At 37.1% G+C, this 22300-nt stretch overlaps 1 protein-coding gene across 1 annotated transcript in view; it reads left to right on the plus strand.

The window, feature by feature from the left end:
• Positions 1-10020: 10020 nt before the first annotated feature.
• Positions 10021-22300, plus strand: part of LOC121422068 (UHRF1-binding protein 1-like) — a 61079-nt gene continuing 48799 nt past the window's right edge. The window contains 2 exon segments of the mRNA XM_041616877.1: positions 10021-10136; positions 18649-18811. Of these exon segments, the coding sequence (XP_041472811.1) occupies positions 10093-10136; positions 18649-18811 (207 nt within the window). The 5' untranslated portion in view covers positions 10021-10092.

Genomic DNA, 22300 nt, shown 5'->3' on the forward strand with positions numbered 1-22300 from the left:
CCAGGATCTGATGACCGGGGTAATGATAATTTCAATGTAAAGCGCTTAGAAACAAAGTGTAATAAGCGCTATGTATTAAAACAGGGACAATCCTCATTTTCAGACTTACGGTTGTCGAGTTAGGCGTCATAAGAGAGCCTTGCATGTAAACTTTAACGTTGACCTAAAAATGACCTTTGACCTTACCACGTGACCTCCGACTGCAGCATAAGATGCAGGTCCCCCAAGTCCATCTACCAGCCAAGTTTGGTTGAAAAGCGACTTACGGTTGTAAAGTTATGTGTCATTACAGGTTTGTGACGGACGGATGCCGGACGGACGACATTTGGATCCCTAATACCCCTTTCATAAACCAAATTATGCAGCTAATAGCAGCATAATTTGGTCATAAAATAGGAGGACCAGAGTTATCCGCATTGTTTTGATGCTGCAATTATCCGCATAATAGCAGCATTTTGACTTTCAGAACGCATTTCGAAAGTAATGCGGATAATTGTCATGGAGCGGTCTCAAGGTCACCCTTTCCAACGTCCACGCAACCGCATCGGAGGGGGTGTGTGCGGTTGCTATGACGATTATCCTCCTTTTTCAGGACAGGCGCTCGTAAAAATGGTGCAGATTATTTTCGAAGTTTATGAACGCAATTGTTATTGAATTATCCACATTACTCTTAGGTGGCTAATTGGAGGATAGGTTTATGAAAGGGGTATAAGTCTCGCCTTCACCTCTAGTAGGCGAGTTATCCGCATTGTTTTGATGCTGCAATTATCCGCATAATAGCAGCATTTTGACTTTCAGAACGCATTTCGAAAGTAATGCGGATAATTGTCATGGAGCGGTCTCAAGGTCACCCTTTCCAACGTCCACGCAACCGCATCGGAGGGGGTGTGTGCGGTTGCTATGACGATTATCCTCCTTTTTCAGGACAGGCGCTCGTAAAAATGGTGCAGATTATTTTCGAAGTTTATGAACGCAATTGTTATTGAATTATCCACATTACTCTTAGGTGGCTAATTGGAGGATAGGTTTATGAAAGGGGTATAAGTCTCGCCTTCACCTCCAGTAGGCGAGACAAAACGTTAAACAAAAATATTGAACAATTTGAAGAAAAAAAAACATTTCAAATTCTGCCACATATTTTACTTGGCAGCTTACTGTAACTGTTAAAAGGTGAAAATAAACAGAGCAATTAAAAATAGGCAAATATATTATATTAACATTTATATATTTCATTTTATGGAAGACAACTTAGAACCACTCCTAGTACCAATGAGGTCCAAACATTAACATGTATGGACCTCATAGGCGACATTACCCAAAAATATGGGTTAGACAATGCTGTTCTGATTTCCAACCCAAGACTTTGGTAAATGTACGCCTTAATACAAATTGGAGTTAAGTGATATGACTTTCATTTGGTGGGGAGACATTAAAAGTATTAATTAAGTAGTTCAAATTAAAATAGATTATCATTAAACTTACATTTCAGGCCCTTTTTGTTGATTTTCGGTGAGCGTTCCACACAGCTGCGACGAGTGATCAACTCCGAAGTGAAACGCGAACTGGTCAGCTGATCGGTCAGGTGATCGGTAGATTATCTTTTTGTCAGACGTTCATAATTTATGTAAAGCGTATCAATCTTCAGTATCTTTGATTCCAAAGTATCAGTATTGCAGATAAATGTCATTATTGATTGGAATCAGTGGCGGATCGGGGGGGTGGGGGTGGGGGTGAACATTTCTGGCGGATCGGGGGTGAGCATTTCTTCCCGATCCCCCTATTGAGATTTGTAGTAAATATTTTGGAATTAAATACGTTGTTCATACTAGTTATGCGACCCCTCCCTTATGATGATCACAGCATTATTTGTAATGGGGATATTTCGTTCATAATTATTCTTGTCTCTTCTTTCTCTTTTTTAGCGTTTTTTTGCTTGTTAAAACCTTTTTTCCTTTTTTTTTTGGGGGGGGGCTCGCCAAATTTTACGTGGGTCAAAATTACCTTCATTTTTTTAGTGACAATCTTTTTTTCATTTGTCCAGTTCTACGCGAGACAAAATTACCTTCGATCATTATTATAGTTAAAAACTTTTTTTTATTTTTTATTTATTTATTTTTTTTTTTTTTATATCACGCGAACGTTTTTCAGCTTTTACTTTTTTATTCGACTTATAATCAAATATTAAATGGGGCTTACCACAGTTTTTTTAAAGTCAATTCATAAGAATATTCCTCCTCGGGATTTGAGCTTTCTTTCATGAAATATCAATTTTTTTCATGATTACCAAAAATACTTAAAATTTTTTATCGGTGTATGCCTATAAAGCTTTAGCTCATGCGTTGCGCCTGCCATATTTTAATGCTGATCAACTTTATGCTTTTAATGAATTCCTAAAAACAATAAATTCTCAGATCATCAATTTTGTCGCAATCGAATAATTCGATTGCGTCTCTCTATCAGTTTTGAATATTCATAAAAAATATCAGCTCGTGCTTTTTGCTCATAATATTTTGATTAGTAAATTCTTCTCTTATATAATCGAGTCGGATAGATAGATAGATAACTAGAGAGAGAGAGTTGGGGGGGGGGTCCCTCAGCTACTTGTCCTCGCTTATTTGTTATTATTTGTTATTATGCTCATGTTGTGAGAGCTTTGTGTTTTCACATTTTTTTCTTTTTCAACCTTTTTATTGTCTCGGAGCTTCCCTCTATTTCTTTACACTATATAATGTAGTCCTTTTTACCTCATTGTTTCAATCATTGGCGGCGGAAGCCCCAAATTTTAGGAGGGGACAACCTAAAAAATTTTGACAAGCAAAAAAAAAAGGCTCTCAACCCAAACATTTTAGGGGGGACGTAGGAAAATAAATTGACAAGCAAAAAAAAAAAAAAAAGGTCAACAACAAATTTAGGGGGGAACGTCCCCGCTTCCGCCGCCTATGGTTTCAATTCTTTTTTGTTCTCATTTCAATGAAAACATCATTATTAAACTGACGTAGAAGACTTTATTACGAAATTTTGACATTGTTTTGTTTCATTTGTTTGGCTTTCTTTTTTTCTTCTCCTCATCTTCTTTTTCTTCTTACTTTTTCCCTTCCTTATTTTCTCTTCAGTATTTCATTCAGGTATCCGCCAATTTATACAACACCAAGCATATAGAGGCGGATAATCAGTGAGGGAGCATGACGGTGTGCCGCTCTAAAAAAAAGGAGGAATATTGGAAGAAAAAAAAAAGAAGGGATGGGGAAAAAATAAAGAAAAAAAAAAGATGATGATGGCAATGACGATGATGAAAATTATCTTGGTGATGATGATGGTTGTGGTGACGGTTGTGGTGATGATGATGGTGATGCTAATGATAGTGGTGATGATGATGATGACGAGATGTAATTTTGTTATTTTGTCTTTGAAAAAATTAAGTAGTGCAAAGTTGAATTCATTTAAAGTTTATTATGAAAATAGCAGAAAAAAAATTGGTATGCGTTCGAGGAAAATCCATCCCCCACCAATCTTTTTCAAAGGTAAGATTTTTTTTTTGCCCGGGGGGGGGCCACTTCCATTCACGAGTGGATACCATGCGCGACCATGGGGTCTCGAAAAGCACCCTAAACACGTAATTTCCATATTCTGAAAATGCACCCCTTAACAAGTATTGGCGTGTGAAACCCTACCCTTAACAAGTATTGGAAACAAAACGATACTCTTGGCAAATATTCCCTGAAATGAACCCCTAAACAAGTACAGGAATGTTTTATTGTTACGGGTCCTTCGGTCGTCGGCTTTACCTTATTTGGTTTAGTACGACCCCACCTTCTACACCTCGCGCAAATCGGACTCTAAACACGAAGTGTTGGAGCAAAAAGGACATCCTTTATAAAACATTTTGATTTTGTTTTATCATCCCCGCAAATTAGACCCTAAACAGGACGGTTTTCCTAGCGAATTAATAGATACCCTTTTTTCGTTATTTTTGTGTTTTTGACACCCTTATCACGTTACGTAGGTAACGTGCCCTATCGTGAAAAGGACATCCTTTTTATGTTTTTTTTTGGTCGCGCATGGTATCCACTCGTCAATGTAAGTGGCCCCCCCCCCCCCGGGTTTTTTGTGACGGCGTAGGCCTTTGCAAGCAGCTATTATTATGGTAAAAAAGTAAATGAAATGTCAAGAAATACATGATGATTTTTATGGTACATTTTAGTAGGCCTATATCAATTCATACTTGTTATCAAAAAGAAAAAAGTGGGTCGTTACGGACCATTAAAAATGGGAAATTTGGGCATTTTATATTTAGGATAGAGCAACTGCTCGTTATAGACGTCACAATAAATCAAGCATTCTAAATTCTATCAACTCCATTTTTTGTCAAATAACACCTTCATCGATATTTTGAAATGATTTTTCTCATATTTTCATCATCTTTTTATCAGGGTGAAATTCCCCTTTAATTTACAAAACAGATTCGCAAACAATATCAAGAGTAGTGGGAGGCAAGGGTGGAAATCTAAGGTAGGGGACCAGGGGCTGGAAAACAGGCAAAAAAAAAAAAAAAACTAACAAAAAAAAAAAAAGGAAGGTTTATCACCCCCAAAAGAAGGTCATCTCGTCCAAAATACATGTTTTACTTCGATTTAAATGATGTAGGCCTATTTCTTTCCATCATATATAAAAGAACAAAAATAGTAGGGGGACATTTGATAATGTGCCCCTACTATTTTGGGTTAGGGGGAAGTGTCCCCCTGGGATTTGCGCCCATGTGGGTGGGGGGTGTTGCACCTCCTTTCGGAATCATTATGGAACAGTGTGAATAGTCGCTGTGATTTCGATCTCATACCTATAAAAAATATAGAACAGAAGAACGCCTTGACCACAGGCCAAAATGCCTAACAATTTTTCCGCGGCATTAGCGACTCTCGTAAGGGGCGCTCCATTTATAAATAAAGTTGCATGTGTAGCTGTCTATGGCAACAGAATCTATCGCAGAATTGAAGCCAGAAGCGTGGGAATTTTCAAGAAAATTCAAGAAAAGAACCGGTGAGTACCGATTTAACAGTACTAATCTAATTAGTTACATGTATTGAATTATAAGAATATTCAATTTTTCGTGAAACAAAGCTTAGTTCTAAGCTAGGGCGGCCCAAATGCGCGTGAGTGGAGTCCCAGGGCCCGTTTCTCAACACCGTCATAAGTCTAACTTCTTGACTAAATCGGAGATAGTGAGCTACTTGTCCGCTAACCGTTTCACGAAGCCCTCTTTACCAAGATCGGGTACAACAACTTCACTAAATATTTATGACATCTCCGAACCTGTCACAACTTCTTTCTTAATGACGTAGTGGCATCATGTGGGTAGACTATGACATGCAAAAGTGCCTAGAAATGAGAAAATTATAATCTTACGTAATCAATCAAAGATGTTGAAATTACATCAAAAAACAAGTTGGATAATGCATTCTATGATCATTGTAATACAAAGAATCTACAAAAACTGTTGGTAATACTCCACACAACCATTCATTTTGAAATAGTAAAATTATTTATTTGATAAAGATTCTACACGTCAGGCCATCCATAAACGGACTCGTATTTGTTGTTTTCAGACCCCTATTAACATTTTGATAAATTCTATCTCTAATTTATGCATAGAATTTGTCAAATAGTAAGTTTCAGTATCTAAGATTTAAAAGAAAATTGTTAAACTATATTTTGATGATGTTTGGAATCGTAAAATACCGTATAATTATCATCATTTTACAACGAAAACCGTTATGGTTTTACTTTCGTAAACTATTGAAACTGGATATCCCGGGGGTCCCCATCTCAACGTCCACATGTGATTTTTTAGTCACGAGATCAATTATTCATAATTCCATTTTCTCAGCAATTGAATGCTCAAGTCTTCATGGTCTAAGTATGTATGGTGTATAATATACCTGTGCTATTATTCTTAAAAGATGAAATTCCCATTTCATCACAATATTTGCAATTTTGTTATAATTTTTCTTTTTGAAAATTATGCTATTTTGTGACTAAGGCTACGTCTCGTCTGCTCTTTTTACCGATAATATCGATATCAAGGTATTTTACTTTTTAGTTAGGAAGCCTTTCGAGAAACGGGTTTAGTAAGATTGGAACTAACTCCGTGGTTGGTGGATAAAGATATGACTAACTTGTCCAGGTGTTGAGAAACGGGCCCCCAGTTTCTTAACACGGGTAAGTATTGCGTTGTCGCCTAGAGTGTTTAGAACAAAAAATTATTGGAGAAAATGTTAACGTGTCGAATTGTGGGCAGGTTACTGTATTTGCAAACAGCTTTTCGAATGGATGGGACTGTGACAAAAAAAAACAGAGCGTAATTATCCCAAATTAAGGCGAAAAACATTATTCATAAATCACTTTCACATTAAAAAGACTATGCTTTATCCAAAATACCAAATACGTTCTTTTGAGAGAGGATTCAAATCCGATTTACCGTTAGAAATGCTGATATTATCTGAATTGGCGTCCGCGGCCACAGGGCACAGGCACAGCTTCTTCTTCCACACATAGTTCTACGGTGTCACCAAGAGGTTCAAAACTATAAAGAAAAAATTAGAGTGACAATTAATATGACGAGGAAGGTATCATATAAAGTTTTATTTGATATATAGGCAGATCAATGGAGATAAGGATCAAACACATTTGCCAGTACAAAAATCCAATCCTCCAAAGAAGAAAAAAAGTCAAATCAATATTTATTTTCCTCGGCTGTCAATGTTGGGAACATAATAGAAATCAAATTTCGCACTACATTTTAATACTATACAGTGCGTATCAAAAAAACGGGACAGTTTTGAAAAGTCTATAAAAAATGTGTTTCAAATTATTATATCTATATTTTGATGTTAATAGATGCTCTAAGATCTTATCTTTGATATGCCATTTAAAACAATAAATTTTGTTCATGCTTGAGCGAACACGGGACGTTTTTGTCGGGGGTTCAAAAAGAGGCTTGCGCCAGAATGGCAGAAATGAGAAATTTGATGATTAGACTTTTGGCTAATCAGCAGATTTCCTCTAAATCTTTTCATTATCTTTGCCATAATTTTCGAATTATGCTGTCAAATTTCATTTACAAATTTATTTATTTACCTTAATTATATTGTTTTTCAATTAAACTTCTTTTACCCTTGAATTTTCCTTCATAAGTAAGAAAAGAATAGACTTTTGTCAACCCAAGTAAAAAGATTTCCATTAATTGGGAAAATTTGTAATTATTCAAATCCTTTTATTATGTGAAACAGAATATGTTATGGTACCTTTAATAATTATTTGGTGAAACAAATTATGCTATGGTACCTAGAAAAGACATGAATCCTATTTTCAAGGGGTTACGGTATTGAATCCTTCACCAAGTTTAATTATGTGCTTGACAGGACAAACAGGAAAGGATTCATGTCTTTCAATGGCAATGGTGCATTGAGTCAATTTTGAAGGAGCAAGATATGGCAGATCGGGTAAAATGTATTAAAAAGTTGCGAAGCGAGCAAGCAAAAATTTTCACTTTTTTATTAAAATATCCAATCTTGTGATTTTGACATAATATTCATAAAATGATATCATACTTCACTTTCTATGTTTTCTGTTATTTGCCTTTCCCATTTTTTCCTTGGTAATATTTTTTTATTTGGGGGGGGGGTGGAGCACCCCGAGCCCCCACCCTCAGTATGCCACTGTTCAAAGGCACCATAACCTTTGTAGCACATAATGAAAGGATTTGAAAAAAAATCACGCTCTCCCATACTTTGGTTTATAAAAAAATGTTCTTGCCTAAAGAAGGAATATTCAAAGCTAAAAGAGAACAGATTAAAAAGGAACAACAGAACTATTTCAAGCAAATAAGTAGATTTGGAAATGAATTTTGACCGCATAATTCGAAAATTATGGCAAAGATAATGAAAAGGTTAAGAGGAAGTCTGCTGATTAGCAAGAAGTCCGACCACCATATTTATCATTTTATGCCATTTTGGCGCAAGCCTCCTTTTTTAACCCAGACAAAAACATTCCGTGTTCGCTCAAGCATGAACGAATTTAAATTATTTTAATGGCATTTGAAGAATAAGACTCCAGAGCACGTATTGACACCAAAATATAGAGATCATAATATGAAACAAAAATTTTATAGACTTTTCAAATCTGTCCCGTTTTTTTATACGCACTGTATAGCAGTTTGAAGCCATGAAAATGAAAAAAAGTTCAGTTTTTAAATGATTTAGTCCTTGCATGTGTGAACAAGTTTGTGGGAATACAAGACCATTATTATAATATCGGGTACGTACAACGTACGTACCCCCAGATCGAATCAACAATCCTACCAGCCTCCCGCCAAAGGCCCTACCTAAAATAAAATTTGCAAGAAACAAGAAATGATAATTTAGTGTTATTTTACACCCGAGTTAAGTTTAAGGTGACTTTACTTGAACTCGGACACTCGGTGGCATCAGTGTGATTTTCCGCACCTTAACATCAATATGAGAAGCCTAACTGATCCCTATACCTCCATCAAAGCAAATGTAAATGTGGATCTATATATTGGCATTCCTCTAGATTTTATTTTAATCTAGGCCTATATATGTACTCGGTTGTATGTTTTATCTCTTTTTTTATTTGCGTATATTGTTGTTGTTTGTATATATCCAATTAAGGAACTGCCAGTGCTGCTTGCAGGGCAGGCGCCATGAGCGTGTGTGTGCTAGCTCTCATATCACAATTAATTAAAAACCTTTTTTCTGATTTAGTGCCCCGATACGCGCCTCCAAAGTTTTGGGTCGATGCCCGTAATAAGATAATTAAATATGAAAAAATTAAGATAAGATAATGTTAATTTGCGCCCCTGTTTTATTTAAGATTCAAGCTTTTAATCAACATGGTGCCCTGTTGAGTTTGAAATACCCCCATGCATGCCTACATATTAATTTGGTGCCCCAATTTCATCAACAATTTGGCGCAGCGCGGCTCTCCCCTTGATTCTAATTACTATTTTTTTTTCCTTTCTTCTTCTCATTTATCATCCCTTTTCTCTCTTTTTTTTCTCGTATTTTTATTTTGTCTTTCATTTTCTTCTCTCGCTCGCCTTCATCTACCTTTTCCCTATTAGCCCCTTCCGCCTTCGATCTCTCTCTGATCACACATTTTTTTCTTCCTTCCCCCCCCCCCACCTCTCTCTCACCCGGTTTACTGTTGCTCCCTTTCGCCGAGTCCCCGCAGGGCATGCGCCCCCCCCCCGAGTAGGGCATTCTTCACATTAAAAAGAAGATCTTCATTTTTTTCTGTAATAATAGCAACTGCTGTGAAAATCACAAGTCTGCCTTCACACAACACTTGTCTGTTGCCCCTTGTGCACTTGTGGAAGGAAAAAGAACATCTTATTATAACTTATTGTCTTTATATCACCCAACGAATCAATAATAATGACAAAAAGGGTCCATAACAATACCCCGGGAATCTTCACAATTTATAATTTTCATTTATACAAAGTTCTCTTTTCATGAATTTATAATTTGTAATTTTTGCCCCTTTTGCAATGATTGTGCCTCCTCATTTTTGGGGAAGACTCTTCTCGATGCAATTTGATTTTGAACAAATTTTTTTCTTTGCACTTTGATTTTGAACAAAATATAATTTTAGAGACCGAAAATGAAATCTGGTGTAGCGCCATCTACGCCAGCAATTCTGAATTAATGTTAGACGTTGCGGTTCGAAATAAATAATAACTGCTTTATTATATCAAATATATCAAGGTGATCTTTACTCCTTGTAGAATAATTTAAGCTTTCAATTTAATTTAATAGATTATAAAATTATGTGTATTAATTAAATTAATTGTATGATCATCTTTTTAAACAATATGATTAAATATTTTAAAAATAGTCCTGGTATAACGCCTAGGTAATATCGATCGTGTGACGCCCGCGATCGAAAGGGCTATCGATCATGAAGGATAACAAATTTCGTTTCGTGGACAGCAAAACGAAAATGTCATCACAATTTGCCATCCTAGCTAGAAGTTTAACACCTTTCTTCTATTTTTAGCGGTAGAATACAGAGAGAATCATGACGTCGATTATTAAGAATCAGATCATCAAACACTTGTCGAAGTAAGTAAAAGAAAATCTCTTTAACATTATTTTGCGCTTGCCTTTCAAATCCGATTCCGAGTTGCTGTTGTCGATGTCGATGATGTGGTCAAGTTGATTGTGGGTTCTGTTGCATGTTGTTATGAATCTGACTGTATCTCTGTGTCTGTGAGCTGTGTGAGTTTTTGATTGAGTTGACTGTCTTGACTGTAAATACTACAGTCGTAACGTTAGAGTAGCTGAGCTGTGCTGTATGGGGTCAGTCAGTGACAGTGTGACTGTGTGAGTGACGATTGTGATCCCGTTACGTAGACCCAGGCCAGGGGCCCGTTTCTCAACACCTGGACAAGTTAGTCATATCTTTATCCACAAACCACGGAGTTAGTTCCAATCTTACTAAACCTGTTTCACGAAAGGCTTCCTAACTAAAATACCTTGATATCGATACTATCGGTAAAAAGAGCAGACGAGACGTAGCCTTAGTCACAAAATAGCATAATTTTCAAAAAGAAAAATTATGACAAAATTGCAAATTTTGTGATGAATTGGGAATTAAATCTTTTATAAATAATAGCACAGGTAAATTATGCATCATACATACTTAGACCATGAAGACTAGGGCATTCAATTGCTGAAAAATGGAATTATGAATAATTTATTTCATGACTAAAAAATCACATGTGGACGTTGAGATGGGTACCCCCGGGATATCCAATCTTAATAGTTTACGAAAGTAAAACCATAACGGTTTTATTTGTAAAATTATGATAATTATACAATGTTTTACGATTCCAAACATCATCAAAATATAGTTTAACATTTTTTTTTATAAATCTTTGATACCGAAACTTACGATTTGACAAATTATATGCATAAATTAGAGATTAGAATTTATCCAAATGTCAGTTGGGTCTGAAAACGACAAATACAACTCCAGTTATGGATGGCCTGGCGTGGTAGAATTTCTATCGATTAAAATATTTTACTATTTCAAAATGAATGGTTTTGTGGCGTTTTACCAACAGTTTTCATAGTCACTTTGTATTACAATGATCATTGAATGCATTATCCCACTTGTTTTGGGATGTAATTTCAACCTCTATGATTGATTACGTAAGATTATAATTTTCAGATTTCTCGGCACTTTTGCATGTCATAGTCTACCCACGTGATGCCACTACGTCATTAGGAAAGAAGTTATGACAGGTACGGAGGTGTCATAAATATTTAGTGAGGTTGTTGTACCCGATCTTGGTAAAGAGGGCTTCGTGAAACGGTTAGCGGACAAGTAGCTCACTATCTCCGATTTAGTCAAGAAGTTAGACTTATGACGGTGTTGAGAAACAGGCCCCTGTTTTTCAACCGTGACAGTCAGATGGGGGGTCGGGTGTCCAGACACTTTAATTTTTGTATTTGTGAAGCCTTCTTTTTTGCCTTTGGATTACCCTAAAAATATGGATGTAGGCCTAATCATGTTCTATTTTGTTCTCTATATATCTCCTAATGTTTTGTACTAGGCCTAATAATTGATGAAACTTTGCTTGTAAATTTTTCCAAATTTATGACTTTCTCAAATTGATCATCCAGACACACAACAACTGGCTATACCCAGGGCAGTAGGCTAGGCCTATTAATTAGTTCCCAGGAGGACCCTGTATTATCCATGACTGTGCTGTGCCTGTGGTCAGTTCGTTATTCCCAGGGAGCTACGGCCCGTGTAATACAGGCAGACATAGGGTCTATAGGATGGGGGATCGGGTGACCGGACACTTAATATTTTTGAAGCCTTCTATTTTGTCTTTGGATTACACTAAAAATATGGATTCAATAGGCCTAGTTGAAATCACTTCTATTTTGTTCTCTATAATATTTCCTAACATTTTTTACTAAACATGAAACTTCACTTGTTAATTCTTTGAAATGACTTTCTAAAATCGATCGTCCGGACACACAACCTATCCAGACACACAACCTATCCGGACACACAACAACTGGGTGATACAATACAAAGGACTCTGGTGGAGACTTTGGTATGAACGTATATACAGGTTTATTATACAGGCCAGCTAGGCAGGTCAATCAACAGGCATGGTATCCATGTTGCGGGAGGTGTATGGAGTGCTTAGATATCCATACTGATATCGTAACATCCCCCTTCTTCTGATAAGATTGAGAATTTCAAATTTCAAGGATATTGTTTTCAAACAATACTTTTGGTAGTCTGCAAATTTTGGTAATTTGGCTTAGTTATGATTTATCATATAATAATATAGAAATTGTTTGGTTTGTGAGAATAATATCAATTTGTGATAAACTGTATGCATCTTCAATTTTACATAACTTCAATCTTGTGCAAAACTGAAAATAATTTGGATAACCGGATTGATCCTGAAATCAATATTTCCAAACAATAAGTTTTGGTTATAGTGTCTTTTTAATAATTTCGTGAACACTATCTTGACATACCAAAAATAATGTACAATGTTTATACATGCATATAATAAACTTAAAACTACACTAATGTCTTCAGTGTTGTCTTCTTTCTTCTCTTTCTCTTCTTTGTTTGAGAGTTTAGAGTGTTCATAATGTTCAATCTTCAAACATGAATCTCTCTGGTTTGCGAATAGTGCGTCCAGACCTCGTGGTTTGTGAGTGTGTCTGTTGAGATTGATTAGAGTTGGACATTGGTGTTCGTTGGACGTTGTCTTCCTCTGGTTGAGTTTCTGTGGAATGGTTTTCTTCGTCGAACCTCACACGCTTCGGAGTTGGGTTGGTGGATGGAATTTCCCTCAAGTGAGATCTATTTCTCCTCAAGATTCCTCCGTTCGGCGTTGAAACTTCATAGGATCGAGGTTCTTCACAGATTTTGGATACTTTGGCTGGTATCCAAGTGTTGTCTCTTGGATGCAGAACTCTCACAGGCTGTCCTACATGCAGTGGTGGCAGATCAGAACTTGCATGTCGATCATGCACTTCCTTCATTTTGTCTTGCCTATTCAAGAGAAACTCGGTAGCAGAATCTCTCGAAAGATAGTGACTTGGCAATGTGGTTCGGATGGGTCTTCCAAACAACATCTCTGCTGGTGATCTCAAGTTATTGTCAACCGGTGTTGCTCGCAGGTGCATCATGGCTAGTTGGCTGTCTTGGCTAGTTTGAGAACACTTTGTCAACAGATTCTTGATTGTACGAACCATTCTCTCAGCTAATCCGTTGGATCTTGGATAGTGCGGTGAAGAAGTGATGTGCTTGATATTCCACTTCTTGCACATGTCTTGGAATGGTTTCCCGACAAATTGTGGACCGTTGTCGGACACAATCTCTTCTGGTGGACCGAACAGACTGAAGATTCCCGTCATCTGTCTTGCTATAGCTGCACTGGATGTGTCGGTTAGCTTAGCAATGATCGGATACTTGGAATAGTAATCAGTAACGAGAAGATACTCTTGTCTATTGAGCATGAACAAGTCGGTTCCCAGTCTGGTCCATGGTGCTGGTGGTACATCATGGGGATGCAGTGGCTCTTTCTGCTGTCTTACTTGGTGTTTCTGGCATGTTTCACACTGCTTTATCAACTGATCAATGTCCTTGTTGATGTTTGGCCAGAACACTGTCTCACGAGCAAGTCGCCTCGTGCTTTCGATTCCCATGTGTCCTAGATGAAGCTGTCTAAGGATGTCATTCCTTAGTGTCTTCGGTATGATGACTTGACTTCCCTTGAAGAGTACTCCGTGTGATACTCCAATTTCATCTCTGTAAGACCAAAATTGACGAAGGGATGTCGGCAATTCTTGGATGGTCTCAGGCCATCCCTGAGTGACTATTTGCCATAGTGATCTGAGAACAGGATCATTAGCTGTTTCTCTCTGAAGCTCTGTTCTCTTGTGTTGTCCGAAGTATATCAAGTCAATCTGGTGCGAATCTTCGGCTTCAGAGCAGATGGATTCCACTCTGACATCTAGCGGAACATCGCGTGCTTCCTTGGGATTAGGAAGTCGGCTCAAGGTATCGGAAAGAATCATGTCTTTTCCTGGTCTATACTTGACTTGACATCGGTATCCTTGGACTTTGATAAGCAATCTCTGTAGACGTGGTGGTGCACTTCTAAGAGGTTTCTTCCATATCATTTCCAATGGTCTGTGATCTGTTATGACGGTGAATTCCTTCCCGAACAGATATGTATGGAAGCGGTTGATACCAAACACTAGGGCTAAGGTTTCCCTCTCTATGTTGGAATAGTTGGACTGTGCAGTGGAAAGACTTTTGGATGCAAATGCAACTGGTTTGCCTTGCTGGAGCAGGCATGCTCCTAGCCCTTTCATCGATGCATCTACCTCAAGAGTTGTCTCTTTCTTTGGGTCATAGAATTGTAGACATGCACCTGATAATACTGCACTTTTCAGGCTGTTCAAGGAATGTTCATGATCATCGTCCCAGATGAATGGTACTTCCTTGTGTAGAAGTTCTCGAAGTGGCGCTGACTTCTCTGAGAAGTTAGGAATGTATGCTGCTAGGTATGTGAATAATCCTAAGCATCTCTGAACATCTTCTTTGTCCTTGGGTGATGGCATTGATGTGATAGCTTCTACCTTGCTCGGATCTGGGTAGATACCTGATCTAGTGTACTTGGAACCGAAGAAGTTGATGGCTTCCTTCTTGATAGTACATTTGGAGCTGTTGAACACTAAGCCTTCTTGCTTTGCCGTCTCCATGAGTAAGTAGAGATTCCTATCGTGTTCCTCCTCCGTTCTTCCTACGATCGCTATGTCATCTGCGATGCATATGCAGCCTGGCACATTTTGGACAATCCTATCCATATGCTGCTGGAAGATATCCTGACTAGTACATAACCCAAATGGTAGTCTTTGGAAGCAGTACCTTCCAAATGGTGTACGGAATGTGGTGAGATCCTGGCACTCCTCTGCTAGGTGAACCGACCAGTAACCAGCCTTCGCGTCTAACTTAGAGAAGTACTGAGCTCCTGCGAAGACAGGTTGGACCTCTTCCAAGGTTGGTACCTTGTGCGGGCATCTCTTCAAGGCATCATTTAACCTCCTGGGGTCAAGACAAATCCTGATGGATCCATCTTTCTTCACAACAGTGGTCATGGAGCTGCACCAATCGGTGTGGTACTCGATTTTTCTGATGACTCCTTGCTGCTCCATTTTGTCCAGTTCTGCCTTGATTTTGTCTTTCAAGTGTATGCTGCACTTGCGGGGTGCGTCTATGGTAGGTTTAGCATCATCCTTGACATGAAGCATTGCCTTCCCTTGGAAACTACCAATAGCATCAAACTGATTTGGATATGCTTGTTTGAGATCCCTTACACTTGTGATAGGTGTTTGTTTAGGTTTAGGATTGGTTGTAGGTGTTTTGTTGTCCATTGAGTGAATTGTGATAATTCCAAGGTCAGTGCAACCTAACAACCCTAGGATCGCTGGACCCTTGACATCTGCTACATAGAATGTATGTGTTGACCATTTTGTACTCTTGTATCTACACTTTATGTCTAGTGTACCCTTACATGGAATTTGTGTCTCTCCGTAAGCTATAAGTTTTATTGTTGTTTGTTTCACTACTGATTCCCACTTTGGACCGTATATTGCTTTGGCGGTACGTACTGTGATAGTGTTAGCACTTGCCCCCGAGTCCACTTTTAGGTAAAGCTTATGTTGACCTACTCTTTGTGGGCATATTATGTCAATGTTAGCAAATGCTACAGTACCTTCTGGATTTACAACTGTGTGTGGTCCATTAGTGTGTATGGTGTCAAATTGTGCTACGTTGAATGGACTATCTGTAGATTGATAATGATCATGATCTGTGGTAGTATCATGTGTTATGTCCATTTCGCTTATTGGTTTACTCTTTCGACTTTTCGACTTTGATCGTGTTTTGTTTTGTTTTGGTTTACGATCATCAGATACCGTGTCGGATCTTCGGTCATCTGATCTACGATTCTGTTTACGACTACGATCATTTTTCGATTTACGACAGAATTTGGCCCAATGGCCCTTGGTGCCACAGGCACGGCACTCATCGTCATATGCAGGGCACTGACGAGGTTTGTGGAAACGTCCGCAGTTACCACATGCTTTTCGTCCCTGGTTACGCTTGAACGAATCGATATTCTGTTTAGGGTCTAGTGTCTCAAGACATTGTCGGCTCGCAGCAACTGCCTCGTATTTACGACCTTCTGCCAAAATTTGTTCGACCTTGTAACCTTTCGGTTGATCTAGCAATGACTTTTGGAATTCGAGACTTGGAGTTGACGCAATCACTAGCTCCATGATTCGCTCATTTAACTCAGCTTCCTCGAAATCGCAATTTTTGGCTTTGTCCCTACACCTGGTAACGAATTCATCGATCGTTTCATCTGGTTTCTGCCTGTACCGCATTAGCTCTAAGCGGTGTATGCGAAAATTGATATTGACCTTTAACTGTGCCTCTAATAGTCTCCATAGCTCTTGCGGTTTTTCTTTATCGGTCTCTGATAGCCCCGATGCATTGATTCGACGCAAGCCTTCATTGCCTACAGCAATCTTGATTTTTATAGCTACTTTTCTCTGATCAGTTATGTCTTGGTCTGCTAGAATCAGCTCCATTCTTTGTCTGAAAAGCTGGAACTCTTCTGGTAGGTCTGTTGCCTCCCAGTTCATTTCTGGATATTTTCCACTACTCATTGTGTATGTTCGCTGTACGTATTAGGTATTTAAATGAATGAGTGTAGATATTAATGTCTGATTATATCCACGTGTGAACGCTCCTTACAGTCACAGGTCGACTGGTGATGATACCTGTAACGCACTCACAGCCCTGTGTGAATGTCATTAGGTGTTTCATGCAGTGAAAATGCTGGTCACTCCCACTCACTTCTCACACTCCAGATTTACAATTAATATTAGGAAAATATTAATTCATTGTTCACACTCTAGTCCAGAAAATTAAGTAATTTAGGTTTTATCAACTTTTAGTGTATGTTGATCTTATGATGCAGACCTCTGTGCCAGTGATTGAACACAGTTATAACTTATTCAGGCTATATTTGATTGTTTACAGTTACCGTTAGCATCTCGCTCCTTCTCACAACACTGTGATTTGCTGTGACAGTGCATTGGGTATGCACAGTACGGTACGGTACAGGAGCGAGGCGATAGCCGGGGCTAGCGGGCGAGCGGCTCGCGGGCGCCCGTTGGGTTAGTAGGTTATGAAGCATGCGAATTTCGGTAAAAAGACATGCAGTTTACTTCCCAACAATACAGTATCTGGTTACTTGATCCCTGTCATTTCAAAGGCGATCACTGGTTTCAGCTGCCACCATGATCCAATACAAAGGACTCTGGTGGAGACTTTGGTATGAACGTATATACAGGTTTATTATACAGGCCAGCTAGGCAGGTCAATCAACAGGCATGGTATCCATGTTGCGGGAGGTGTATGGAGTGCTTAGATATCCATACTGATATCGTAACACACCCCATCACAGATGATGTGTGTATACCATATTACTATCCGAAATGGGGTCTCAATATAAGGGAATTCGGTGAAAATGTCACTTTAAGAATTTGTATCTGTCTGTGCATCCATGACCATGCATAAAACAAGTGTAAAGCCTTCATAAAGGAGGAAAAATCCTATAGAAACCTATACCATGTCCATGAGAAAACAATCTCGATATTTTATTGTCATACAAACCAATTGCACAAACACAATTGCTTGGCCAGTCACTAGCCAGACAATTGAAACCATGTGTTGTGTTGCTTGACCTTTGACACAGGGCATGCATATTTACATAATCTTTATTTTTTTGTGGAGGGGGTAAAAATACATTTATATTTAACTTCTGAAAGGGAATAAAGAAGGCATTGGGAATACTTTTATTTTTTTTGAAAATAAAGTCATTTATAAAATGTGATGTTCATCCTGATGATATGTAAGTTAAATAGGTTTTAGATCTTAATGAAAGATATAAGATCAGAGAATGTTATTGGTGAAGGTTTGATGAAAATCAATCATATTATAAACAGAGCTCTATGAGTAATACGAATTAAAGTATCTCAAGTTTGGATTTTGTAACATTACAAACGAGCACCTCCTACTTACAATGTACATGTATGTACATTCCCAAAATGCAATTTTCTCAAAATAGTGAAAGTGATTTTATTCACAAGACTTCCTCTTGTAAATAAAATCACTTTCACCATTTTGAGAAAATGGCATTGCAGTGAATTTATTGATCATCAGACAAATAATTTCAAAGCAACTTCTATGTGAATAGATATTTGTACATGTATTCATCATATTCCATTGAAAAATAGAATTTATTGAATAGAGGCCAAGACCTATATTACATGGCAAGCTTCTTGTAAATGACATCACAACTTTAAGACTTTGAAATATTCATCAAATCTTCTCCAATTATTTTCTCTAAATTTTAACCAACTTATCTTCAGGGTGAACTTCCCCTTTAATCCAGGGTTATAACATTCCCCTATTTGCTTAAAATTAATAAAAACAACAAACTTTTCTTTATAGATTCGTCAAGAACCTTTCGTCAGACAAGATTGGTCTGAGCACGCTTAAAGGGGAAGGTCAGCTAACCAACCTAGAATTAGATGAACAGGTTTTAATGGATGTTCTGGAACTACCATCATGGATTGTCATTTCGAAAGTCACATGCAATAGACTCTCCATAAAGGTTAGTTCATTTTTATTTATAATTGACTTTAAAGCTGAAGAGAAAGTCATGAAATATGCTTGTATCTGAAATATTGCTTCATGATTTATTTCCTTTTTTTAATGTTTACTTTACACGCTATTATAAAGAGGTTTCATCCAAGTTCCAGCTATATCGAGGCTTGAATGAATTCATAGCTACACAATGGCCATGTGGGTTATTGATCCATGAGAAGCCTTGGATTTTTTTTGCCCTTGTTTATTTTCCCCGTTTGTATTTTAGAAATGAGCCCTGTCATAGAGAAAATCGGCCTTGCCTGCAACTGAAAAAATGAAAGAATGTTATCAGCCTGTTAGTCTTTCTTAAAAAGGAGAATACTCCTATGAATTTGTTCCAAATATAGTTCCTTGGGAATTTGATATATATGTTATGATATAATAAAAGGTACTTTGCTGTACTAAATTTGATGTACACTAAATCAAAGCAGTGACAGTTGCATTGTTTCCCAAAACAATTGCGCAACAGTATTCTGTCTTGAGGTCAGCGAGTTTATATGAGGTGCTTTCATACCTTCCGAATGAAAAAAAAAATCAAATTTTAAGGAGAACTTGTTATTTTATGCTTTCACATAACAGTTCCTGAACCAGATACATTGTAAATGAAAGTGAGCCTCCAGCATGATTCATATTTTCCTTGTATTAAATTATTAGATTTCTTTATAACTGCTTTGACATTGCAAATGTTCCCATAATTTTGAAGAAATCCAGGCTGCTATTTAAAGAAAAATTCCAGTAGTTGCAGTAAACACTGATTTCATGAGAAAGTCTGTAAAACAAGGCTTAATTGTCAGTATATCATCAAGGATCTAGATCTGGTACGGTTACATAAACTGAACTTTATGAAATCTTGAAATCTTCGCTGAAAAATGTTCAGACTGAAGATCCCCAACACAGACAAGCGCACGTGGGACAGTGTATAATTATTGCTCTGAATGTCGGGCCTGATGCTCTACCCGAATCCTGTGCTTATTTGCTGATTTCTCAGCAATTACACAATTTCTTCAAGAATCCTTTGGCACATGCGTTTCATTTTAATATACAACAGACACTTTTGTGGTCATTTCATTGGAATCTGTACGAACTCATTTTGATATCGTTACCAAAACTAGCATTTACCTTTAAAGTTCTTGTGGATTTGAAAATCACATACCGGTACATGTACAGGTACATACATGTATATGCTGACATTCGGGGTATTACTTGTAATAACTTACCTATTTATAAAGTAAGATATTTTTTTGAATCAGGCAGGTGTGAAGGCTCCTAAATATTATTTTCCCTATCTTGTTGGTTCGTGGTATACATATAGTAACATGCAATATAAAATGTGTTTTCACTTTCTTCTGCCCTTGTCTATTTGACACTGTGCCATCTGCCAAAGCAATCGCTTCCCTTTGAACTATTGAGAATTTGAGACTGATACCAGGGATAGTTTCTGTTCCAAGAATATTTAGAACTGATTTCCTGTGTACATGTTTACTTGTAGGTTTATTTTAAATTCATCTAATGCCAATTCGTCCAATTGCCAACTCGTCTACTACCATTTGGTCTATCACCAGTTCGTCTACTCAACACATGATCTAATTTCATTTGGTCTATTAATGCCATTCCATCTAATAACCAGTTCAGTTGGTCCAATAGCCATTTAGTCCTTATATACCATTTGGTCTAATTAAACTACATGTATTTAAGTGTTTAATTGTGTAAAATGAATGAAAAGAAAATGGGTATTAGACCACCCGGGACCTGTTGCTGTTGCATAACTTTTGCCATAAAAAAATTAATGTGTAGTTTTCATAAACATAATTTGGTTTGCCAGAGTTTTTTTATGGCAAAAGTTTTATGCAACGGGCCCTTGGTTATTACACAAAACGGTAATTAGACGAAGTGATGATTGGACCAAATGGTTGTAATAGACAAAATGTTGATGGACTTAATATAAACTATTAGGCCAAGTAAAAAAAGAAAGTAGTTGATCGTCCGGGTTTTTTGAGAGTGGTGATGAGGGAGGTCCTTACTATTTGCTATCTTACTATTTCTTTTAAAAACAAGGAGGCATTTTCTCGGCCCGTTTTTGACATTAGTGATGAGGGAGGTCCTTACTATTTACTTTTTTTTGCTATTTTTTATTCAAATGGTTGTCAGGCCATGTCAGGCTCGAAATATGTGATCAATGCATGCTCAATATTAATAATAAATGAGTAGAAATGTATATATATATATATATATATATATATATATATATATATATATATATATAAAATACATATATGGGCAAGTCCAAGAATTCGCGCGCGTTACGTATGGGACATTTCAGAGGCTTTAATGACCTGAAAAATAGTGTTAAATGACGTTGATTAGATTGAATACCCTCATGATGGTAGACATCTAGGAGAAGAATAATCATGCAAAAAATTGTGACATATGACCTTGATCTTGACCTTTTAGAGCGAAAAGATGCCCCGTTACGTATGGGACGCAGAGAAAAGACAATTTTTAATACATTAGTTTCAAGTTGAGAATTCTCTGAAAGTATTTCACTTGACAACTTGAAACTTAGTGTGATAGAAGTCTCAATACTATAGTACATTTATGGCAAGTTTCATGTCATAAGCCAATTCCCTCTAATTACAGACTCTAATTAAACAAATTAATGACATGTTACGTATGGGACAGTTACGTATGGGACATTTTGTCCCCATAGAGAACGTACACAATTTTCCCCATAATTCAAAAATTGAAATAATTTAAAATATGGAAATAACAAAAGAGTTTCTTTCTTTTTAAATGTTCTACTGAGACATATTTGATATCACTGAAGGGGAAATTAGCCATTTCAACCTTTTTACTCCTTGTTTTTCATGGTTTTATGAATTTCTTATGTATTTCTATTGTTTTTATTTTTTCATATTTTTCCATTTTCACATTTTTTGGGGCTTCATTTGTATTCATTAATCAGTATTCATAACAAATCAGTGTTTAAAAACTAAAGAAAAGGTAAATATTCAGTTTTTAGAGCACTCTTCAAATTTGTTTTTCTCCATTCACTTTGTACACAAATCTCCCCATTGACATTGTGTGTAAATGTCCCATACGTAACATGTTGTCCCATACATGTACGTAACAATTTTTTAATTAACTTTTAATTAAAAAGTAAACTCCATTTTTGAAACTTTTTGTGGTATAACATTTTCATACTTAATAAATTAGAACTTCCCAGAGATGCAACAATACAAGTATTGTATTATGAGAAATAACTTAAAAAGACATCCTCAAAATGTTACGTATGGGACATTCCATCCTTGGACAAGACCTAATTTGCATAATTAATTAGATGACACCACTTTTTTCTGCCAAAAGTAATAAGATGTAAGGGGGTCCATGTCCCACCTATGACTGAATCTCAGAAGTTTTGTTTTCATTTTCTATGAGTTTTTATAATTGTCCCATA

The sequence above is a fragment of the Lytechinus variegatus genome, chromosome 9, assembly GCF_018143015.1.
Source record: "Lytechinus variegatus isolate NC3 chromosome 9, Lvar_3.0, whole genome shotgun sequence".
NCBI lineage: Eukaryota > Metazoa > Echinodermata > Echinoidea > Temnopleuroida > Toxopneustidae > Lytechinus > Lytechinus variegatus.